Source organism: Schistocerca cancellata, chromosome 1 (assembly GCF_023864275.1).
Source record: "Schistocerca cancellata isolate TAMUIC-IGC-003103 chromosome 1, iqSchCanc2.1, whole genome shotgun sequence".
NCBI lineage: Eukaryota > Metazoa > Arthropoda > Insecta > Orthoptera > Acrididae > Schistocerca > Schistocerca cancellata.
The window spans coordinates 1,073,071,940-1,073,097,020 of NC_064626.1; the positions used below are offsets into that span (position 1 = coordinate 1,073,071,940).

The 25,081-nt window shown below is 43.7% G+C and overlaps 1 protein-coding gene across 1 annotated transcript in view; it reads right to left on the reverse strand.

The window, feature by feature from the left end:
- Positions 1 to 1,450: 1,450 nt before the first annotated feature.
- Positions 1,451 to 25,081, reverse strand: part of LOC126090865 (headcase protein-like) — a 746,517-nt gene continuing 722,886 nt past the window's right edge. Inside the window, exons 3-5 of the mRNA XM_049907017.1 lie at positions 19,127 to 19,315; positions 16,171 to 16,359; positions 1,451 to 3,037 (exon numbers count right to left, since the gene is read on the reverse strand). Coding sequence (XP_049762974.1) covers positions 2,870 to 3,037; positions 16,171 to 16,359; positions 19,127 to 19,315 — 546 coding nt within the window. The 3' untranslated portion in view covers positions 1,451 to 2,869. The remainder of the gene's footprint in view (positions 3,038 to 16,170; positions 16,360 to 19,126; positions 19,316 to 25,081) is intronic.

Here is a 25,081-nt window from a genome sequence, read left to right on the forward strand (position 1 = left end):
TCACTGATAAAGGTGAACATGTTACTTCCATACCTGACAAAAATATTGATTTCTCCAAACTGTGGAAAGTGTATGGTTTTGAGAGGAAACAGTAAATATATGGTATAATCTACTTACAAGAATACTCAGAGACAACACAAAAAACACACATTCCATTCTGCACTCGCTCCAATTTGAGGTGAAATGTATTTGTACATATGTTTTCAATTGAAGGCTTCTTATTTTTTTGTACCTGTTTCTTATTTATACTATATTTTCAGGGTTATTTAATGTAGTGAACTACTTTTTAAGGTACCAAAACAGCATTCTAATAGCTAATTACATACTATAGCTGGGAATTTGTGTTTTTGTGTACAACCCACCAGTCAAATAGGGAATATCTAGCATCACATACACTAAAGCAAAACTTCAGAATATTAATTTAATATAGAACTGTTCAATGTACACTTGCTAGAAGAAGCAACTTCGTTCTCATTTAGGACATCAAATTCGTATCACTATATAGTTATGCAACATTGTAGAATAAAAGTGTAAAGTGATTTGTTAACTAGCAAGCAATTTTTTTTATATCTCTAATATATGTCCTGACGCTACTATAACCATGTAACTGATTTCACATAAAACACAAAGACTTATTTAACAAATCATGTCTGTACAACTTAAACAAGATTATCTTTAATTTTGTGTTCGTTCTTCCCAATTCTGTATAAGCACATACAATCCCCACTGTCAGTTTTTTTCTACCAGTAGTACAACACCTGGACTTAAGATACTAAAAGAACTTTTTCCTGCAAGAAGGAAAAACTATCAATAATATATCTGATGTGGGAAGAAAGAATTCAAAATATTTTGGTAAATATTAGATACAAATATATCACAGATAATTCAGTTCCCAGACACGGCAACAAAAATCAAAACTCTGTTTTAAAATTTAGACAGTCAATTCTATAGAAAAATTCAAATTGAAATTTTGATGGGGTATTTGAGTGAGGATTGTTACATATACAGAATAGTCACCGTATAATGAAGCATGTGATAGCATACCTTTACCTAACTATTGCACAAGAAATAAATAGTTATTTCTGTAGCTAATTGTTTGTAAAATGTACACAAATTTCCAGACAACTGCCACAGATTGGCACAAAAGGGGCATCGTATGAGGTTAATGCAAGACCAAAATATTCTGTTTCATGGAATTCTCCACATGAGCAAATTTGGGGGCGGTGTATTTTACACAGTCTAAAGTGGAGTCACTTAAGAATGGCAATTGCTGTCCACTGGCAGCTTTGGTAGATTACATGATTTCTGAGCAAGATGAAAACTGGTTAGCAAACTTTTCTTGTTTGGCAGAAAATTTCAGTGGTACATTCTCTTAAACCTAGCATTAGTAATTAACAATTAGGAAGTTGTTCTATCTGATGAAATCTTACCACATAGAAAATTTATTACAGTCTACGTCTTACACTCTCCTCTTTATTTTGTTTATTTATACATAGATACAGACATATAAACTTTCATCTGCTGACATTTACAATTGAAATATAAACAATAGTCACAAAATTTATCTGTGTAGTTAATAAAACATTCTCTTCATTCAAAGCACTTCCATCAAATACGGATGTGAGCTAAATTTCAACACAAAAACTGACATTCATACCAGTGTGTATGATTTCTTTCATTTACAAGAAAACAGAAACATTGATATAAAACATATAAAATTAAGCAGTCTTATCTCTACATGAACTTACAATTTACCAGACTTACTATAGCAGTGGGACAAATAATACCAGCATTGGTCCTAGAATAAAGCAGTCGACAAATACACGGCAGGTCAATTACAGACTAATTTACTTTTATTTAAATTGTAACTCTACAAATACCAACTTAACAAATTCTCTGAAATAACAAAAAAATGTCATTACTAAATAAGGAAGGCATACATACAAATTAGCAGCAGAAAATTTTCCACATGGTATGCATATGTCAGAGGGAATACATTATTTAAAATTTGTGCTTTGCTCCACCAATGCTAATATTTGCTAATAAATCCCAAAGTCCAATATTTGTACTTAATGTTAATCAAACCCACTTTCAATAAAAAAATCACTATGAGGAAAAACCATTTAGCATATACCTCTCCAAAAGCGGTAACTTTACAACACACTGCAAACATACCAAGGTGTTTCAGTTCATAATTTTTTCATATATAAAGATCTTTTGAAAATAAGAACGTTTTGCAAGTTACCTCACTTTGACACGTCATTTTCGACATTAAAATATACATCTACCATGAGATAAATATACAGTTACATAGAGAAAACGACAAACATCTGGCACTAAACTACACAACACGGCAGTAGTACGCAAATTTATTACCTATCATAAAATTTCAAACAAGGAGAAGCATCTCACAAACACTACATGTCAGAAAATAATAAGAGACTGACCTTCAGTACAAACACAAGTTGTAGGCGTTATTCATGCCACAAAATGACAAAAGAAGTGAGGACTACCAAAAAATATTAATTTCAAAAGTCTTCTACTGGGGCAATTTCGAGAGCACAAGAACAATGATACTGATATTTCTGCAACACAAAACTTGATCTTTCTCTTGGCACTGGTATTCTACACAATGTTGCTACAGAAAAATCCACATAAAACTCTAATTCTGGAATACAATTATCAAAAAATTTTCCTCACTATTAAATGAAACATAGACTCCTTTACACTTCAATAACATCTATTAGAATGCTCTCTCTTTCTTCAACATCATTAGTTTCCAAGTCGCATAACAGCCCCAGTAGTAGCCCAGCCCCACTTGTGGTAGGAGGGCAGACGGTAATCGTGAGTTCCTATGTTGCGGGCACTGTTAAGACCATGGCTGCTGTGGCACGTTTCGGGCATAACAGTAGGCCAGTGGCTTCACAAAATGTGCATCCACTGTCCTGCAATGTGGGCATGGCATGGAGTGGCTGTAGTCAGAGTAGAAGTTGAGCCGTTGGTGGGGATGCAGCATTGGCTTCTGGCAGTTGTTGCACTGTTGACACAGGTAAGTGAGAAATGTTATGAAACTAATCTTAGTAACCATAATTAAAGGCAACTAATTCTACCACATTATAAGAATATTTACTAACATTTTGTGGAACACAAAGCAACAGCCTGAAAACAGAGAAATGGCTTACATTCTTGTATACCATGCTCTATTGACTACAGAGGAATTACTGTTACAAAAAACATTGAATGGTAATCATAACAGCAATACTGTAGAACAAAGGTGTACCCAGTGAGGGGGCATACCAGAGCGGTTGCTACTCTCCTCACCCCCCTGCCACCACTGTAAAAAAAAGCCAGAATGCATAATGGATACCAACTAAGTAGGAAGTGCTCCTAGAGCCATTTGTCGTATATCACAAAATAATTTCGCCATTTGGTGCGAAACTAACATGTTAAAAATTAGTATGTTCCATGATAATGCTTCTATTCAAAAACAACAACAACTAATCACGATACAAATAAAATGAGGTTGACTGGACTGGTCTGTTCAAACCCCTGACTTGCATATATTTCAAGAACTTTGGAATTTTTGATTGTTTGCTACACCAATTTATCCAAACATTCACATCATTTACCATTTACCACAGTGAAAACAAAGTTCATCTTCAGCACATAACAGCTTTATGGTAAGATAACCCCAAAAATCACCAGCAGTATTAATGGTAAAATGAACTCATCTTACAAGCTATTAGAGGGCTGCTATTTCTTACAGCGAACGTCAATGGCAGACAGGGATTTTTCAGTAATATTCGGCAGAATTTAAAAGTTAAGCATGATTAGAAACAAAGAAACTATGAAGAATAAATGTACACAGTAAACAAATAAGCACAGTTTTCATATACATGGCACACAATACACTATGCTCGTGATGTCTCAGTCGTACACACACTTCAGTCCCGAACACAATAAAGCTATAGGTGACCGAACATGAAAATGTCCAAAGCTGAGTTTTATTTTTCTTCACAAGAAGCAGTAATTTCTCCTGACTTCAGATGTATGGTTTATTAACAAACGCATGTACTTTTTTTCTTGAAGATGCTTTGCATAAAAAGCTATTCAAGGGGCACACACCCTTGCAATATAGCGGCGACAAATGGCATGTCTTGCGTTTGCGTTCGGACGTTTACAATGTCCGAATGTTCCATAGAAGGGTTCAAGAAGGCTGTATACAGCAACACGGCATATACACGAGACATTTTAGCCGTGAATGACGATTTGCTTGTATTCGTTTTATGAATGTGACTTCGCTTTGGTAGTTACAGTTCTCTTTTAGGGGGTGTTCAAAATATGCAAGAGTTAACAAATGATGGACTTGTAAGAGGAAAATATGTAAAGGATTCGCATAACATGAGAAAAGCTGTGTGAGAAACCTGGTTCGACAAAATTTCTACAGAAGAGGATTTGCAGCATGAACTGTGATCAGAAAACCCTCATGGTGGAATATTGGGCGAGTGATGCTACAGGGAAGGAACATTGCCAAAGGCATTACTTCTTGCTACTATTACGGGAACAGTGAAGTCAGAATACAGTGGTCTTTCAGAGTAAAATTTCTTACTACTTACTTACCAGATCAATACCAAAATTCAAAACAAAGTTTCAACAGTTGCATACAAGCATCGGTTACCAAATACTGTCTTTGTTGGTCGCATAGACCTGGCAACAGATGTGATGAACATAATACTGATCCAATCATGGAGTGATTATCTCACGTTAAAGTTAAGTAATGGGCCATTTATATACCCAGCCCAGAAATAATCATTGATTGTCAGCAAGTAACGAAAGTGAAAAGACCTACAGAAGTTTCTACTAAGCAGTCTGGAGAAATGAAGTGTCTCTTCAGTAAAAATGTACAGGATTCGCCTCATCAGCAAGAATGTAAAGCTTAAATGCACTGAAAGAGCTAAACAGTGAGGAGAAAATGTTACAGTAAGGTTTATTTTCTCATTTTCCGTATCAACACAATGGTATCAGTAACGTACAATGAACTTCTTCCAAATGTAAATTACGATAGCAGCTTTGTATTAGGCCTTATTCTTCTGGAAATAGTGGTACCACTATTATACGGTGTTATCATTGTGGGTGGTGTTTCTTAAACAAAATAACCATGAAATATTTTTTTTACTTCCTCGGACTTATTTCAAACGAGACATGACGCATAAAATGTTTCTATGGCTGCAAAAAGCAGGCCGCCTTAGTTTGAGCGATTTGAGACACATGATGCAACAGAAAATGAAATGAGCTTTCAAAATTAGTCTGGTACACAACTTGATGTAATAATAAAGCTATAATGAATAGTTATAGGTGGGTACTGAAAATGCTGAGGAGTGATAACACAAAAATTAGGTACTGCAGAGAACTGGTGTAAAATTGATGCGACTAATTAGAAAAAGGGGAAAGATAATAGCAAATGTGTTAGGAAATCATGAAATAACTTTGATGGTGTCACATGGGACCCTAGAGGGCAAAAATTGTTGGGAAGACAGAGATTGGAATATATAAAAGAAATAATAAGTGCTACTCTGCGACAAAGAGATCGGCAGAGAAGAGAAAATCATGGCGGCCCACATCAAACCAGTCAGATGAGATAAAACCTTAACCTCTTACACGTTTTATATCAAGGGTAATGTACTCTCTAAGTATGAGGGCAAAAAAGGGATCCCCATTCATTGCCCTGTTCTGCATAGTAGAATTCTCAGATTCCTTGAAGCAGGTCCTTATGCAGACCACAATTTCAGCAGCTTTGAATAACCCATACTGTGTCTTTCAAAACTTTGGCGATTGTTCCGAGAAACGGACATGTTAAGTCATTTCCCGTTACAAATTCATCGAAGAATAACACTCGCCAACAGCATCCAACTCCTGTTTCTAAAGTACGACTAAATCCAACTCTGTCTGGAAGACAACTGTCTGTAAAAGCTAAGTGCGTATGGGAGAACCAAAGCAGATGACTGTTATGTATGGTGCTAAGGGGTTCATGGTATATGAAGGCACCATGATGAGTGCCTGTTTCACACTTTCATTGGTGGGCGAAGAAACACTGCTAACACCCAGAGGTAATGTGCAAAAAGCTTGGGCATGGCAATACTGATCACAGCCATCGAGCAATCGGAAGAGCTAGTCAGCTATGCTCAAACACGCTGCACATCCTCTTCCACGGGAATTGAATCGACGACCAATACAGGAATGTAAACCCTTAGTCTGGGTAACGTTTTGGCTCGCAACCTAAATGTTCTGGGCCCCAGTTACGACCCAGCCATGGCTTAAATTTTGAATAACAAATCGTCAGCAATGGAGGTCGAAAACTTTCGGTATAACGAGTCACCTTCATCTTGACAATGGCCTTGTCAAGAAGGGCAGAGGAGCAGACAGAATTTCAGGGGAACCTCTTGCTCTTGAGTGAAAAATTGCCCCTAAAAGGTGTATGAATAAGCGATGATCAAAGGCATGACAATGCAGGAGGCAATGGAAACCACTGCATTAAATACACATTATGGGTGTCCACACGACATGTGATCTGTGATTTTAAAAAAAGTTGTTTGATGATCTCTCCATTGGCAAACGATTCCGGATTTCTCTCTCGAGTCCTCAGGAGGAGACAGCCAAATGGAAGGTAACCAAAAGAAAAAGACTGCATAATCAAATCTATGGTTCGGAGTTTGAACGTGGCGGGAAAGCTAGAAAATATGAAAAAGGAAATTCAAAAGCTCAATCTTGGCATAGAGGGGTTCAGTGAAGTGAAATGGAAACAAGATAAGGATTTCTGGTACGACGAATACAGGGTAGTACCTACAGCAGCGGAAAATAGTATAATGGGAATAAGATTCGTTATAAGTAGGAAGGTAGGGCAGAGAGTGAGTTACTTTGAATAATTCTGTGATAGGATTATTCTCACCTGAACTGACAGCAAACCGACACCAATCACACTATTTCAGGGATCCATGTCGCCGATATGAAGAATTACAGGGTAACTCGTCATGTAAAGGAAGATGATAAATTAATAATCATGACGGATTGAACACTATCGTAGGGGAAAGAACTAAAGACGGTGTTACGGGCGAAAATGGGCTCAGTAGTAGGAATTGAGAGAAGAAAGACTAATTGAGTTACGGAGTAAACTTCAGCTGGTAATAGCGAAAAAACTGTTCAAAAATCGCAAGGAGAGGAGGTATACTTAGAAGAATCCTGGAGACGCGGGAAGATACCAGCTGGATTACAGCGTGGCCATAGAAGTGCAGAGAAGCCAAAGGGAAAATTCTGCTGGACAAATAAGAAGAAATGGAAATTTAAATTGTCGATGGATGGTGTGATTTAGCATACACTGAAAGTCAAAACAAATTTCGTTGAAATTAAATGCAATGGCAGCAGCATTAAGAGTCCCACATAATTTCCACAGTTACGCCCAAATGAGAGAGCGAATATGTGGAAAGAAAAGGTCTCTACGAGAGGGAGTATTTGACTCATGACACGACACAAGAAGAAATGAGATTCGGTATGGAAATCATAAAAGATCCACTACTCGAGTCATAGTTTAACAGAGCTCAGGAAAACTGGCGATCAAGTAACGCAGTGCGAGTAGCTAACATTCCTTCGGAACTTCTAAAATCTTGGGAGAAGTGACAACCAAACGACGGCTCAATCTACACATCAGCGAAATAATGGCGGAAATAAAGGTTCAAGAGTAGGATTAAAAAACTGCACCAATGTTTGTGCCGTGTAATAATGGCGTGGAAGTGCATATCGGTGTGAGTAGCTTTTCTGTGGACACTGTGGCCAAGGCATCCATTTCGCTTGCGGCGCATGAGGAAATCGAGGAAGGCAATGTATTGCCTTTTTCTATCTCCACGAAGTACGGGGCGTTACTATTAATGCTACTGATATGTTCCTCGCGTCCGTGGGGCCAAATGACGAATATCTCGTCAAGGAATCCAAAGAAACAACTAGGCTTTAATGGCGGCGTGTGTAAAGAAACAACATCGAAATTCTGCACAAGGAGGTTTGCAACAGCTGGAACTAAGGGTCTTCTCACCGCTACGCCCCCGTCTAATCATAATATTTATCATTGTGCAGAAAATAAGAAGATGTATGAATGTGCCTAAATATCTCGAAGAAGTCGGTCACAAGGGAATGGGATACTAGGTCCAAAGAATTGTTGATAGGCACATTCGTAAACAGCGTTACCACAACAAAACTGACCATAATCTCTCCATCAATATATTGACGACTGTTAATCCGGCTGATACAATCGGCTGAGTTTTTAATACCATGTTCACAATATCCCATAAGTGGAGCAAGGAGACTCGCCAAATACCTCGGCAGCTTGTATGCTGGTGAAACAGTGGTGGATACAATGAGGCGGAATGGCGTCCGGTCCTTGCAGATATTCGGTGAAGCATAAGCATTAGGTCTCTAGACGCCTGTCTTGACCACTTTGTCTTCCACCGAAGACAGCTTGAGAAGCTTAGTTTCCTTGCTTATTATTCTCGATGTTGGGTCGCGTGAGAGATCCTGCTGAGTATCTTTGTCCAAATGCGCACAGGTCTGCGGATCGTAGTCCGCGTATTCCACAATCACTGCTGCGATGCCCTTTTCAGCAGGAAGGGCCACAATGCTTTCATCTTGGCGTAGTGTGCGCTGGCCATTGCGCTCAGCCTAGGTCATGAGCTGGTAGCTCTGCTTTCGTGCGAATACTGATGGTATCACGCCAATTTCGTCCTTTGCTTCACTTGCGAGCTTGCGGGCTGCCTGTTCGACGCTACATTTTTTCACTAGCAGGAATGTCCAGTGGTGAAAGCACTAACATTGCACCCGTGTCAATTTTGATGTAAGCTCTGCCACGGCTGGCACTAACGACTTCTGGGAATATTTAATGAAAGAAGCCATTGTAATAAAAATTAGTGATAACGTCTTTAATAGAGACGGCGGCCTGTGTAACGCAGAGTACGATCCAGCGACAGTGCGGTTAAAGCGGGCACATCGAAGCCTGAGTCAATGTATGTGGTGATGCCGCCTCAGTGAAATCAGAGTCAGTAGTTAACGTGTATACGGACGTACCAGCAGCCCACTGGCAGCCATACCATTTCCCAATGGCCAAGGCTTGTTTGGCCGACAGCTTGTGTACTTTTGATCACTTGAGGCGGCAGGAAGCCCAAGAACTTTTTATTCACTCTGCAGTCTTACATTCTTCTAGATGATTGCCTGCTTCCAAATCCACATCTACATTTATACTCCGCAAGCCATCCAACGGTATGTGGGGGAGTGCACTTTACGTGCCACTGTCATTACCCCCCTTTCCGGTTCCAGTCGCTTATGGTTCGCGAGAAGAACGAGTGCCGGAAAGCCTCCGTGCGCCCTCGAATCTCTCTAATTTTACATTCGTGATCTCCTCGGGAGGTATAAGTAGGAGGAAGCAATATATTCGATACCTCATCCAGAAACGCACCCTCTCGAAACCTGGACAGCAAGCTACACCGCGATGCAGAGCGCCTCTCTTGCAGAGTCTGCCACTGGAGTTTGCTAAACATCTCCGTAACGCTATCACGCTTACCAAGTAACCCTGTGACGAAACGCGCCGCTCTTCTTTGGATATTATCTATCTCCTCCGTCAATCCGGCCTGGTACGGATCCCACACTGATGAGCAATACTCAGATATAGGTCGAACGAGTGTTTTGTAAGCCACCTCCTTTGTTGATGGACTACATTTTCTAAGGACTGTCCCAATGAATCTCAACCTGGTACCCACCTTACCAACAATGAATTTTATATGATCATTCCACTTCAAATCGTTCCGCACGCATACTCCCAGATATTTTACAGAAGTAACTGCTACCAGTGTTTGTTCCGCTATCATATCACAACTTACTTGAAACTTCCTGGCATATTAAAACTGTGTGCCGGATCGAGACTGAAACTCGGGATCTTTGCCTTCCTCACAGTCTTACTTCTGCCAGTATCTCGTCTCCTACCTTCCAAGTTTGGAGGTACTGGCGGAAGTAAGGCTGTGAGGACAGGGCGTGAGTCGTGCTTGGGTAACTCAGTTGGTAGAGCACTTGCCCGCGAAAGGCAAAGGTCCCGAATTCGAGTCTCGGTCCGGCACAGTTTTAATCTGCCAGGAAGTTTCATATCAGCGCACACTCCGCTGCAGAGTGAAAATCTCATTCTGGACACAACATACGTGTATCGTGCCCATGAGGAACCACACCTCATACTGATGCTGACAACTGACATCAGTTCCACGTAGAATGAAAATTTAATCAATAATGTCCAATATGTTACATGAACACCTCCAAACAGTGTGATAAATATGGCGCTGGTCTTCGTTGTGTGACACTCTCCATTTCTGTAGGCACCACTCCAAGAGTTAGCACACCAGTATCTATCCGCTTTAGTGTTCTCATTTTCATCGAAATAACGCCACCGGAAAGGTGCGACATGGGGGAAACAGGTAAAGGTATTACATGCAACTGGCGCAATAAGCACGGTTTAAGCTGCGCAGCGCCGTTGACAGCAGAGAGCGTCAGGCAGGGCAGAGGGCGGAGGCTGCGCGCCAATTTCAGGGAACATAAAGCGGCAGCCGGCAATTAGCCGGTGCGCGCCGCCGCCAAACCGATTAGGGCGCCTAACAACGCCAGGAGTCGCCTCGGCAGCAAGTGGCTGCAGACCGCAGCGCCTGCAGACATGCCTTGTGGCCTGTCCGCCTGGGGCTCGCTGACTGCCGTCGCGCTGTGTTTACCCGCAGTGCCTGAGGTACTCAGGTCTCGCATCACTTGCAATTTCCGCTGGGTTCTAGCGAAAGGACACAGCTGGCCATTAAAACTGTAACACTACGAAAGCGTGAAATTGTCAAGTTCCATGCGGCTTTTCGCGGATGATGCTGTAGTATATAGAGAAGTTGCAGCATTAGAAAATTGCAGCGAAATGCAGGAAGATCTGCAGCGGGTAGGCACTTGGTGCATGGAGTGTCAACTGACCCTTAACATAGACAAATGTAATATATTGCGAATACATAGAAAGAAGGATCCTTTATTGTATGATTATATGATAGCAGAACAAACACTGGTAGCAGTTACTTCTGTAAAATATCTGGGACTATACGTACGGAACGACTTGAAGTGGAATGATCATATAAAATTAATTGTTGGTAAGGCGGGTGCCAGGTTGATATTCATTGAGAGAGTAGTCCATCAATAAAGGAGGTGGCTTACAAAACACTCGTTCGACCTATACTTGAGTATAGTACCAGGGTTCAAAATGGTTCAAATGGCTCTGAGCACTGTGGTCATCAGTCCCCTAGAACTTAGAACTATTTAAACCTAAGTAACCTAAGGACATTACACACATCCATGCCCGAGGCAGGATTCGAACCTGCGACCGTAGCAGTCGCGCGGTACCGGACTGAGCGCCTAGAACCGCTAGACCACTGCGGCCGGCTATAGTACCAGGTCGGGTTGACAGAGGAGATAGATAAGATCCAAAGAAGAGCGGCGCGTTTCGCCACAGGGTTATTTGTTAAGCGTGATAGCGTTACGGAGATCTTTAGCAAACTCAAGTGGCAGACTCTGCAAGAGAGGCGCTCTGCACCGCGGTGTAGCTTACTGTCCAGGTTTCGAAAAGGTGCGTGCGTTTCTGGATGAGGTATCGAAATATTGCTTCCCCGTACTTATACCTCCCGAGGATATCACGAATGTAAAATTAGAGAGATTCGAGCGCGCACGCAGGCTTTCCGGCAGTCGTTCTTCCCGCGAACCATACGCGACTGGAACAGTCAAGGGAGGTAATGACAGTGGCACATAAAGTGCCCTCCGCCACACACCGTCGGGTGGCTTGCGGAGTAAAAATGTAAAGGTAAAGTGTAATACGTACTTGGGTATGCAAATAATTTACCATTTCATTGAAACTGTATAAATTACGTCTGAGTAACGTCATTTACTTTGTGTATATAAGAAAATTTCGTAAGAATGTATGTTAATCTGTGAGAAGATCGTGTTACGTTTCGTCTACGATGGACAAACATCTACCACCACGTGCTACGATTCCACAGTGCGGAAGCTGGATCACGGTCTACCGAGACTGAGGTTTATCGTTTCGCAATACTGCTGCTCACAATGGTCAGGAACTCATGACAGATTATGAGAATATAGAATCGATGGGTTCAGGAAGGTCGTACTTAACGCCATGCAGGAACACAACAGCCACACGTGATTAGCTGGAGGATAATCATTAGTTCACTGGAACAGGATCGTACACCCACGCCGTGGACCTTCAATCAGTAAATGGGCTTGTCTGCATACTGCGGCTTCTCTTGACGCGACAGCAGTAAACAGAGGTACACTGACAGCAGACGCACCACACCGTCTTTTCAGACCATTCCTGATTCCGCGCATAATATTACCATGGACATCTCCATTCTGGAGTCTTCGAAAAGATCGAACGTTGTTAGAGTACATTCATCTTCCTCAAACGTGCCCAGTATATGGCATGATGTTATGGAGTACCACTAGGTACACAACACGATCACTTTTGGTTAGCATGGCCGGTAATTTGAAGAGCAGTCGTCACATTTATGGCGGGTTAAGGCCACTCGCTCTGCCCTATCTTTGAGGTCCCCATGATTTTATCCTGTAACAAAATAAGGCATGACCACATGTGTCCCGTGCTGTCATAACCTACTTGATACAGAGGATGTTCCACTGCTACACTCGTCAGATCATTCTCCAGATCCCTCGCCCAGTGAAAACGTCTGGTCGTTGGTTGTCGAGAGGCCGATACATCATCCTTTACTGTCTATTGTGATTGATCAATTGAGGAGCGCCGGAACAAAACCCGATATATCCACTTATGCTGTATTCGCATGTTTGAACTGCAGGGGGGAGTTACGGGAGTAATAATACATGCTGCCACAAAATGATTTTCAGCACAACGCGACATCAAGTGTTTTATGGTGTTTTTCTTCGTTTTATAGCTTCTGGAGCCATTTAGAGATCACTATTTGTTACTTTCTGTATTGACAGCAAATGAGGATTTATCGGTTTTTGTTCCGGTGCTCCTCAATTCTTGTGTACAGCTGAAGCAACATGGAATGATTTACCCGTAATTTTCATCCAACCTCACTGGGACTTGATGTCCAATCGGGTTAGAATCACTGATGCTGTCCGATGTGGCAGCTGTTTGTTCGAAATTTTGCACCCTGTGTACACCCAAATTGGCTACATATTGTACAGATAAGCAATAAAAATTCCGTCCTCCCTTGTACTGCAGTTTAAAGGACTAACAGTGTAGGTACCATGTTATACAGCTGTCTACAGTACCTGTGTAAAAACGGACACATACTTCCCGTGGCCAGGCACTGAAGGGGCGGATAGTCGCATCCCTGAATTTCAATAAGGACATCTTGCTATTCTGCAGAAGGCAGTCCATCTACATGGTGGTTTGGTGGCCTTTCTGGTTTTCGAAATACGAGTGGTGACGTCCACGACGAATACTCTTCAAGAGACTGACCATCAGCAACATCATGGTTCAAATGGCTCTGAGGACTATGGGAGTTAACATCTATGGTCATCAGTCCCCTAGAACTTAGAACTACTTAAACCTAACTAACCTAAGGACATCACACAACACCCAGTCATCACGTGGCAGAGCATCATCATCAGTACGGCCTATATTCAGTGCTGGACAGGCTCCGCTCAACACGGTTCCATGTATTATGAACTTTTGCTATACCCATCTAGCACTAGATGCTGTCAAAATCTTTTTTATCTCTTGAAATCCACAGACAGGTCAGATGGCGGGAAAATTAACTGAACACAAAAGACATTGGACTACCTCAGGTGCGACGATGGTGATGTTTGCGTCCCCCTTTTCTGCCCATTACTAGGTGTTCACCTATGAACCGTGCGTTGTGTACAGCACTGAGTGGGAACAAATACAGGGTTGCACTAAGCGCCACATAGCACTCTGGTTGCCCTTCTTCGGACTTTAGCTGGTAGCATTGTCAAAATACGATGAATTAGGAAAAGACGCCCGAGAAAATGCTTTGCGTTATGTTTCAGTAGCAACTAGTCACAGTTTTGTGCACAAACTCCAACTGAAACCTCACAAACCACATAGCATCGACCGACCAATCCTGGTAGAGTTGCTCGATATCACTGTTGCAACTGGTTGTTGCAGCCTTTGCGTGAACGACAGATTGAGCCTGAAACGCTCTTCTTCTCTCATGAAGCATGGCTGCTTTATAAGAGTCCGTGAACAAGCAGAACAATCAGTGTTCCGTTTCTTAAAATTATTGTCCGATATATGAAGGGCATTTGCTTAATATGGTACAAGGAGTGTGGTGAGCAATTAACGTGCCACGAATAACTGGGGTAATATCACTCTACCAACCAAACCATCTGATAAGTGTTTTTTTTTCTTTTTTTTCAGAAAACTAACAATTAATAAAAAGATGTACTGCTGTTTCGTTGATGGGAAAACCAAGAGCGCTTACGCCAATGCATCCATATGACAAATTTAGAGGTGTTCTGATGATGAGAACTATTAATTAGGAGTTTCTGCCAACTCAGTGAGCAAATACTACTGACATACAGTGTGTTACAAAAAGGTACGGCCAAACTTCCAGGAAACATTCCTCACACACAAATAAAGATGTTATGTGGACATGTATCCGGAAACGCTTAATTTCCATGTTAGAGCTCATTTTAGTTTCGTCAGTATGTACTGTACTTCCTCGATTCACCGCCACATGTGTGGGCTTACGAGAATCCGCACGCAATTGTGCAATCACGTCATCAGCACAGATTTTCTGTGAACGTTTGGGCAGGCATTGTTGGTGATGTCTTGATTGGGCCCCATGTTCTTCCACCTACGCTCAATGGAGCACGTTATCATGATTTCATACGGGATACTCTACCTGTGCTGCTAGAACATGTGCCTTTACAAGTACGACACAACGTGTGGTTCATGCACGATGGAGCTCCTGCACATTTCAGTCGAAGTGTTCCAACGCTTCTCAACAACAGATTCGGTGACCGATGGATTGGTAAAGGCGGACCAATTCCATGGCCTCCACGCTCTCCCGACCTCAACCCTCTTGACTTTCATTTATGGGGGCATTTGAAAGCTCTTGTCTACGCAACCCCGGTACCAAATGTAGAGACTCTTCGTGCTCGTATTGTGGACGGCTGTGATACAATACGCCATTCTCCAGGGCTGCATCAGCGCATCAGGGATTCCATGCGACCGAGGGTGGATGCATGTATCCTCGCTAACGGAGGACATTTTGAACATTTCCTGTAACAAAGTGTTTGAACTAACGCTGGTACGTTCTGTTGCTGTGTGTTTCCCTTCCATGATTAATGTGATCTGAAGAGAAGTAATAAAATGAGCTCTAACATGGAAAGTAAGCGTTTCCGGAAACATGTCCACATAACAATTTTCTTTCTTTGTGTGAGGAATGTTTCCTGAAAGTTTGGCCGTACCTTTTTGTAACACCCTGTATAAGTTTGAAATGGTAAATGGCTCATCCATTTTCGCGGTCTTCTTACCAAGGCCGCTCGGTAACTACTCTACTGAAACTAAAGCGGAATTTGCCACATTGCGAAGAACGGGCTGGATCGTATGCGGCATTGGTTTCCATGCGACATGAGACACAGCGCTTGCATCGTACAGGTCGCAAAAAACTACTTGGCACCTGCGCAGAAAAATATTCACTTTCTCGTCAATTGACGAGTCCACCCCGTCTTAGTATTCTGTCGCTTGCTGAATTGTGAACTTCGTCCGATAGATACGGCTGTCTCAGTTGTTTCTGCGCTGATTTTCTTATTTAGTACTCTAGTCTGAGACAACTGTTGATTAAACTGGCATAAACCGCTGAAAGGATAGTTTGCACCTCCCCTGCGGCGCGGTCGCCACCACACACAAACGGGAGCCCCACCATTAACATTGCCCCCCGCCCCCTTTCGCCCCAAACATGTCGTCTGCGCAGGTACGGGAAAAAGTAATTTTGTGCGCACTCTACACGAAACATCCCGTATAACAAGGATTGTAGTGAACATATTTTGTGTACCAAATCACGACTGTGCTAAGAGCTAGAGCAGCACAGATGGGCTGCCAGCACTACTGACCTTGGAACGCTCGATGCAGCAGTGCATGGCGGCGAAAATGTCATAAGAGTACATGGTGCCCAGCACGAGGGAGGAGCCGTCCCAGGCGGTGCCGCAGAAGCGGCAGCGGATGCCGCGTCCGGGACCCCAGCCCTCGAGACATGCCATGCACACCGCCGACAGGTACTGCGTGCGACCCTCCACCTTCACCTGTCACAATCACAATAACATCGCTGGCGAAAACATAACTTGAACAGCATTTATTATACAGGGGGCTATAAAATTCCCCTCATAAACTTCTAGGACATGTAGAGGGGCTGAGTACACAATATTTCGAATTGGAACCCATGTCCGGAAGCGTACCGCTCCCGCGCTACAGCTGTTTGAAAACGTGTTGGCTACACAGATATGCAACAGGGTAGTCATGATGGTGGGTGCTTAAGTCAGATCAGCTGATACCATTTGACGTCCATCCTATCTCTCTGGCCTGGCTCGAGCCTCATTTACGTGTCTGTGAGAGTTACAGCAAGCTGGTTGAGTACGCGGTTGCAGAATACACCGACATGAACCTTCTGCATGGTGAAGCTCACGATAATGGTAGAGCTGCCCGTCACCTTTATCAAGTTATCCACAACGTCCGACTCCACGCATGCCCTTTCCGCCACAACTACGCTATGGCTTCGAGAAGAGGTTCAAATGGTTCAAATGGCTCTGAGCACTATGCGACTTAACTTCCGAGGTTATCAGTCGCCTAGAACTAATTAAACCTAACTAACCTAAGGACATCACACACATCCATGCCCGAGGCAGGATTCGAACCTGCGACCGTAGCGGTCGCTCGGTTCCTGACTGTAGCGCCTAGAAGCGAGAAGAGGTACCTTCACCGACACTCGAATAGGAAGAGGCCGTGCTGTATCACGTTAAGGAGAACCCGTCAACGAGTACACGAGCAATTGCACGTGCAATGTATGTTGCTCGCAGCACCGTCAGGTATGTTCCGCATGAGCACATCCATACCACCTCCAAAGGATATAGTTACTCAAAGCAGCCGACTTTGCACCACGCGTTGAGTTATGTATGCAGTTTCTGCGCCGCTGCATCAACGAGCCCCTGGTATTTCCACGATACATTCTCTTCACAGCCGGATGAAAGTTTACTAGGGACTGTGTTCTCAATTCTCGAAATAGCCATATCTGGGCAGACGAAAACCCAAATGTCACGCATGTCCAGGGATTACAAGACAGATTTTTTATGAATGGGCAGGTTTTCTGGGTGGTCACCGTACAGGTTTAAGCCCAAGCTCATGGGGTTCCATCTAGTTGACCCTTACACAACACGTATTGGGCGTGTTGTTGGATGCTGTGCTAATCCGTCAAGACATGTGATTTCAGCGCAACGGCGCATCCGTTCACTTTTCACGCCATATTCGGGGACATATGGACCAACGATTCGGACATAGACGGATAGACCGAGGTGGTCCAATCGCAGGGCCTCCACGAGCTCACAAGACTTTTCCTCTGGGGTAGAATGAAGAGTTTGGTTTTGAGATTCGTGTAGAGACAGAAGATCTAGCGACACGAGTTGTGGTTGTGTACCACAACATCATACGTAGGTACAATGTGTGCACTGGACCTGGTGGTCGCCACATGGAACCATACGTGTAGTCAATCAGTATGCTACCTATCCTTTTGAAATGAAAAAAAAAAAAACGGTTTAACTGCAAAAAGCAGTGTTTGTGAAATCAATTAGTTTCCTTTTTGTTGCTTTGGTTATAGGTGAGTGCAATTGCAAAACAAGTGATGTACTGGGTCACGCCTCATAAATTACTTATAAAAAAAGGTCGCGTTACCAACATGTTTTCACATGGTTATAGCACGGAAACGGTGCGTTTCCGGATATGAGTTCCAATTCAATATATTATCTAATCGGTCCCCTTAAGGCCCCAGAAGTTAGTAAGCGAAATTTTAGAGCACCCTGTATAAATAACGCCAATAATACAATATATCAGATAACAATAAAAGACTTCATATATGATTTAGCCGCTCTTAGTCGTAGGGTGTCCAACAAAGGACTTTCTGATTTTAAAATTCAGCGACGCGTAAACAAACACCGATAGAAGAATGCAACAAACAGTGTATTTACTCTGAAAAGGGGAAGAATTTTATACATTAGTTTCAAATAGTATTCAAAAAAGCCGTTATGAGACGGCGCTTTACACTGTACAGCTCGCATCAGCACGCATAAATAAACTCGTTCTCCACAAGCGCTTTTTGTAACCACATCACGATCTTCTCATAATTATACTGCTCGCAGTAGCGAGGGTGCACTTATTGTGTCTCGACGGAAATGGTTTCAGCTGCCACACACATCGACGACTGAAGCTCGTTCAGCGGGTGAGATAGTTCCGATAGCCAGCGTCTTTCAACATGCCCCACAAAATTTAGTCACGAGGAGCCGTGTCCGTGTCTACGGAGGCCAACCCACGTGCCAGTAAATGTTGGATAACCCAACGCACTCTTCTACCTTACCACTCATCGAGCAAGCGAAACACCTGTTCGGTGTTATGTGGTCGAAATGCTTGCTGTGTGGCGACAAACTGTTAATTCGTTCGCTGGTTATCGATTCTCGTATGCAAAAATGGTCGATAAAATGGCTCTGCTGTATACAGATGCCCAAATAGTAACTTTTAGGAGAATGCAGCAGCTTCGGTTCACACGAATAGGGATTTTCGGAACCCAGAAATCGCATGTGTTGATTATTCACAAATACATTTAGTTGGAAGCGTTTTTCATCTATGAACCAGATGTGGCCAGCATCAAACACTTAATTATCAACCACTGTGAGAATCTCGTTCACAAAGTCAGCCCTTTCTGGCATAGCAGGTAGAGACATGATCAGCATGGCGCTGTACAAGAACCTGGCAGCTCAACAGGTGACACACTATATGGAGAAAGGTCGCCAGCTGCGGGCTACCCACCTGTATGCAGAACCTGGCGTGCTGCCGCGGGCTGAGGAAGAAGGTGCCGTCGATGAGGGGGTAGCGGTCGAACACGGGCAGAGACGCCTGGCACAAGATGCAGCACACGCGGGACGTGTGCAGCGCCGCCAGCGTCGACAGGATGAAGCAGCGCGTCTCGTCGTTGCCATGGTTGCCCTCGTCCTCCATCTGCAACAACCAACACAAAGCAGCACGTCAATATCATTTCATACCACTTGCTTCTTATAACGTTCCGTCTGGGGCGAGCATGCGTCACGGACGTTGCCACTAAGAACCGATACAGGAAATAATAACACCATTGCAGCAACTGCTCAGCAGATGGTAACAGTTCATGAAACCACAGTCAAACTCACTTGGACCTGCACAAATGTAGCAAACTAAGATTTTCCTCGCAATACAGATAAAGAAAATGTGGCGCCAATCTAGCCGTTCTCGGTGCCATTCATTCTCCGAGTTTCATTGCAGCTTCACATTCGTAAGAACAATTTTTAAGATGGGTGACACAGTACATTCATTTTTAATACGATGACAGTGCTCAAAAATCGCGTGTGTGTGTGTGTGTGTGTGTGTGTGTGTGTGTGTGTGTGTGTCAGAAGAGAGGGGGGGCGGCAGCGAGGAGGGGGGGGGGGGACGGATTCGACAACAAGCATCGCGCCTGACTGGTAGATTGTAAAACGGGAGGACAACAGTGTTTTTGTTTTCTTTTTTAAGTTCCTATGGGACCAAACTGCTAACGTCATGAGTCCCTAGGCTTACATACTATTTAATCTAATTTAAACTAACTGACGCTAAGGACAACACACACACACACACACACACACACACACACACCCATGGGAGGACTCGAACCTCCAACGCGAAGAGCTAAGCGAACCGTGGCAAGGGGCCTGACCACACGGATGCTCCGCGCGGCGAGAACAGTGTTGAGCGGTGAGATGGAACGCAGTAAGCGAAACAAGATCAGTTCAAAAATTAAGCAGAAAAATCGGACAATAAACATTTATACTTTAAGTTTCAAACAGAAGTCGAGCTGTTCGGTAAAACTCAATAAATAGTAAAAGTATCAACAAACCAAGAAAACTGAAGCCAACACCGTTTTAAATACTTCGTTTATTTTTCGAATCAAGCAATTTGCAATCATGTTGAAGAATAACATCCTTTCGTTTTGAATAAATAGGCGACATATTGGGTTACGGCGAATATTTTCGTCATAGCGATGTATGACTAAACGAAAGTTTTGACTGTAAGCAAAATGTGTCCGTTTGATGGTTTATTCAATATAAATCCTCTTTTATTTTAATTAGCTTTTATTCTACCAACTAAGCAACCAATAGTTGTTTTATACCTACGCTTAACCGTGTAACATCTCGTATGAATTTCAGACATTTTAAAGTTGTTACACATTTTAAAGTGGTTTTGGACAATCCAAAATCCAAGGATATCTTAATTCAGCTAACGACAGCCAGTGCGGCAGACTGATGTCAGTCGGAAAATTTGTTTTGCTGCCGACCTCACGGAACTAAGACATTCTGTAACCCAACGAACCGCAACCAGAGTCAGGTACCGAATCTAGGACATTCGCAACTGTCTCTGCCAATTGCAGTCGTTGACCTGCCTACGGCAGCAGGAACAAGGCGCTCCGTGCTGCCTATCCACCGCGAGTCAACGACCGGGAACACTGACCAATCTTCAGGAAGTTTCTGCAGTTCCACCCACCATGGTGTAGCAAAAGCCAAGGCTAGGTCACCGGTCCCTGTTCGAGATGCATCTAAGGGACATAGAAACACGGCGACTTCAGCCCCCCACATAGTGCGTTTAGACCCTCGTGGTCATTCCGTCATCTTCAAACAGCTGGTCAGCAATATGACGTTCCATCTGGCCAATCACTGTGATTCCAATGACGCTGCCGTTACCATCATCGACAGGCCTCGAGCCTCAGTCCGCCATCTGACTCTCCGGGATCTCAGGCAGCTCAGCATTCTGCCGGCTTCACAAAACTACTTCTCTGGGGTCCAGCCGTACCCACGTTTGTCGAGATTCTAACGGAGGACGCCTTCTCTCAGTGCCACAGGGACGAGATGAAGTGTACCGTATTCGCAGTGACAGCAGCCGACGCCGGGCCGTTCAGCTACGAGCCGGTAAACGAGACTTCGCCTGACACACCAGCTGCAGAGGCGACGCGTGGCCCATGCTACTGGAAGGTCAACACACGAGGAGATATATGGAGGTCAACACACCGGGAGACGCCATGTCAGTGCAGTCGCCACGTTCGTAAGGGATCACCGTTAGCGGCGTCGATGACTGACAATTGAAAATAAACAGTAATTATGAGAGGTGGCATGCCTTTACGATGCACACAGTGACTTGCCCCTTCTCATATTTATATCCGAGCAATTGGAAAGTATAGCCGAGTATGGTCATTACAAGGCTAGTATTGAGAAGTCAGAAGATATGAATATTTTCCTTTCTAATTGCATGCGGTGAAAAGTTGCTATTCCTTCACATGCGGACTTCCCACGCAGCGTCTCTCGACACGCGGGTGGTCCAGTGACAGGCAGGTTCTGCTGATCTTGAAAGGGTTATGCCGACGGGTGTGAGGGAGTCGAGTGGATGCTGTCCAGACGCTGACATTGTCATAAGAGCAGCGGCGACACGCCCACAGGGGCCTGAAGGAGCGGCTGGGATTAGAGATTCCGTTACTTCGCAGAAACTTCGTGAAAACACTTTCTGACGAGCTACCAGGGAGGCGTGGGAATGACTTGTGTTCCCAGGCAGTCTTGGCGGGCAAATTCCAGCGTTTTCTGCAAAATCATAACTGTGATTGGCCTGCCCAGGGGATAGCTCCATGACGTAGCAAAATCGGCGCAGAAATTGGCGCCAAGTATCTCCATTGGTGGAATAGTAGTGCTTCGGTAATAGAGTGAAATTTTCAACCGGTTTTTGAGTTGCTGATTGGCACGTTTAACCACGGCCACTGTGGTTGGGGCGGTAGTGTTCTGTGTTTGGCTTGTACGGGTGCCCTTGGTAGAATTGGCTCTCACCTTTCGGTCGGAGTAGGTTACAAGACTGAGCTCTCGCTGCTCTGGACAGCCTACCTTCCATTGGCTGTTTAATATACATTCATTTTATTGTAACTGTTTGACGACGTTGCTGAAGTTTCGACTTCAACGTAACTTTCCGAGTACAACTGGCAACTGAGCATTCTGCATACAAGCGGCCTATGTTGTCCGTCTTGAGCAGTTTAGGCTAAAGATGACTGTCTTGCAGTTAGTGTGACTTCGCTTGTTAAAATCAATCACTGTACCGTCAGTGATTGTGTGGCGAGCCTTCTTCGTCTCCCTCAGAGGTGCATTTGTGTTGCTAGGAAGTCTTTAATCTGGAACACCAGACCATGATAATTTGTTTCGGGCTATACTCGCGACATTATCACCACAATGGGACGTCGAAACAACCAGCCATCACCTCCGGTACGCCAGATCGCGTCCTTGCAGTTAAGAAGACAGCTTGGTAATGTATGTCCGCAGCATCGGCAGATTAGGGAATTTTGCTATGTGATAATCAGATCTCAGCAGAGCGCGCCTGTTCGTCTTTTCTAACGTGGGTGTTCATTGTCCGAGTTCTCACTACTGTAGCAGCAATTAATGTTGGGTTGGCTGGGTGTTTCTCTTAAGATTTGAGTTGCAAGGAATTGGCTCCACATACCACTTGGTCATAAATGTCACAAGCTAGTTTATGGACAACTTCACCTTCACAGCATTTATTTGAGTGTCCAGAGTGTCCAATTTGACGTATTGTAAATGTTTCATGTGTTTTGTTTATTATTTTGAGTTTAGTCATAATAAATCAAATTGTTATTTTGGACAGAACTTTCATTCTGTAGATCGGTAGAGCAAACCTTCCATTTCTCACTACTACGTTAATGAAACTTTCCTTTATCAAATTAATTTCTATCAAATTAAAATTATTGCAGGTGACAAACTCTTTTCTACTCCACTTACAGGGTCGATTACAGTCAGTTCGCGTTTCTTCTTAATCCATGTGCAACAGCAAAAGTCGGAGTTAGAAAAGGGGGGGGGGGCTCAGAGCATCATTTCCATATGAAGATTCTAGAAGAATTTAGTGTTAAAAACACTGCTAGCCCCGGCATCTCGCAATTAAGAGTTCGTTTTATCCACGAGCTGCCTTCTTCTGTTTTATCCACGAGCTGCCTTCTTCTCCTGCATCCACATCCGTCCCCGACAGGGACTCTGCGTTCACTACAAGCCGTCCTAGATACCCTGTCATAATCCGTTTATTTTACTAACTTCGAGAACAGGAACTATTTGAAATTATTAACATGTTCTCGTCAGCAGACGAAAGATTACACTTTCACGTATCGTCAACAGTGAGGCCACTACACACAGAGCGCATGGACATTTTTCAAAGGACCCGTGGTAGATTTTGCTGTGGCCGGACAGGAGTCAACCTCTGGCACACCTCTCTCGATACCAATATACGAAATTTCTCTCGCCACTTTGGCTGGGAGTGAAATTCTGTCCTCTTTAGCGGCGTATATGCTCCGTTGTAAACATCAGTCACGTCAAAACACGAATCTGGATACTTCTCATAGTTTCGTATGTTACACAGTACCCTCGAAATGAACTGCAGTGGCTCGTACGACTGCTAATTACGCCTACATCTCCTTCATTCCATTTGTCTGCAAATTCCTCCAGTCGCTGCGTGTCATCTGAGATCCTCTCTGAGCTCCACGTTTTTGAAAAGAACACGGTCGGCTACAACCAGGGACTGAGCTATGACCTGCGCCACTGCGAGCCGTGGCGAGGCAGTCGGGCGTTGTTTGCGCGCCGGGGAACACGTACCGCCCGCTTGTTTAATCTGCCCTCCAAATTAATTTTGTGCGCGCCTCTACTGGCGCCGCTTTGCTGTCCTGTGTTTGTCCAAGCGAAAAGCTACCCACTCGTGTCCCTCTACAACCAACCGCAATGGAATAGACAGAGACTCCAGCGACGGACGTGAATATACGAGGGCTGTCCAGAAAGTATGTTACGATTGATCGCGAAATGAAAATCACAGTGAAAATCAGAAATGTTTCATTTGTAACAGTTAGCTACACCTTTCAGCTGCCTCTCTACGTAGTCGCCGTTCTGACTCAGACATTCGTCGTAGCGTTGTACCAACTTTCCAATACCCTCATCATAGAAGGCAGCCGCCACTGCTTTCCGCCAATTCTTTACGCTGGCCTAAAGCTCGTTGTCTGTGCCAAAATGTTGTCTTCATAGCCAGTGGTTCGTTTGAGCAGAGATGAAACTCAGTGGGAGACAATTACGGGCTGTATTGTGGGTAACCAAACATTTCCAATTGAAACGCTGCAGGAACATCTTCATTGCCCCTGCAAAATGAGGCGGTGAATTGTCTTGAAGAAGAAACCGCACGACAGTTATGTAATGTTGGTTGCATAGCTTCAGGGGAAAATTCTCACCAGGCCCTTGTACTTGGCGGGAGACACTATTTTCTGTAACATCTTTACGCGCTCACTAAGAGCTCAGGAATGAAAAGAGCGACATAATTCTACCTAGAGTCATACTAGAGATACTGCCCAACACATCTTTGCAAAGCTTTATCTGATTTTTATAGTCGTTTCCATTTCGCGACCGATCGTAACTTACTTTCTGGACAGTCCTCGTATCATATCCGTGCCGGTGACACAAAGAAGCCGTGCTCTATACTAAACACGCTATTCTGACGCAGAAATTGTTTTACACGAGATGGAAGTAAGAAATCTCCAACGACAAAATTTGATGGTCGCTTTGTGTGGACAATACCATTATATTTGTTAAGTAATCTGCTCACTCTGGACCCTGTAAGACAGAAAATCTGCCTTTGGAATTCTGTGGTACGGTACAGACGCGCACCCAACTATGACGAAAACAGGCT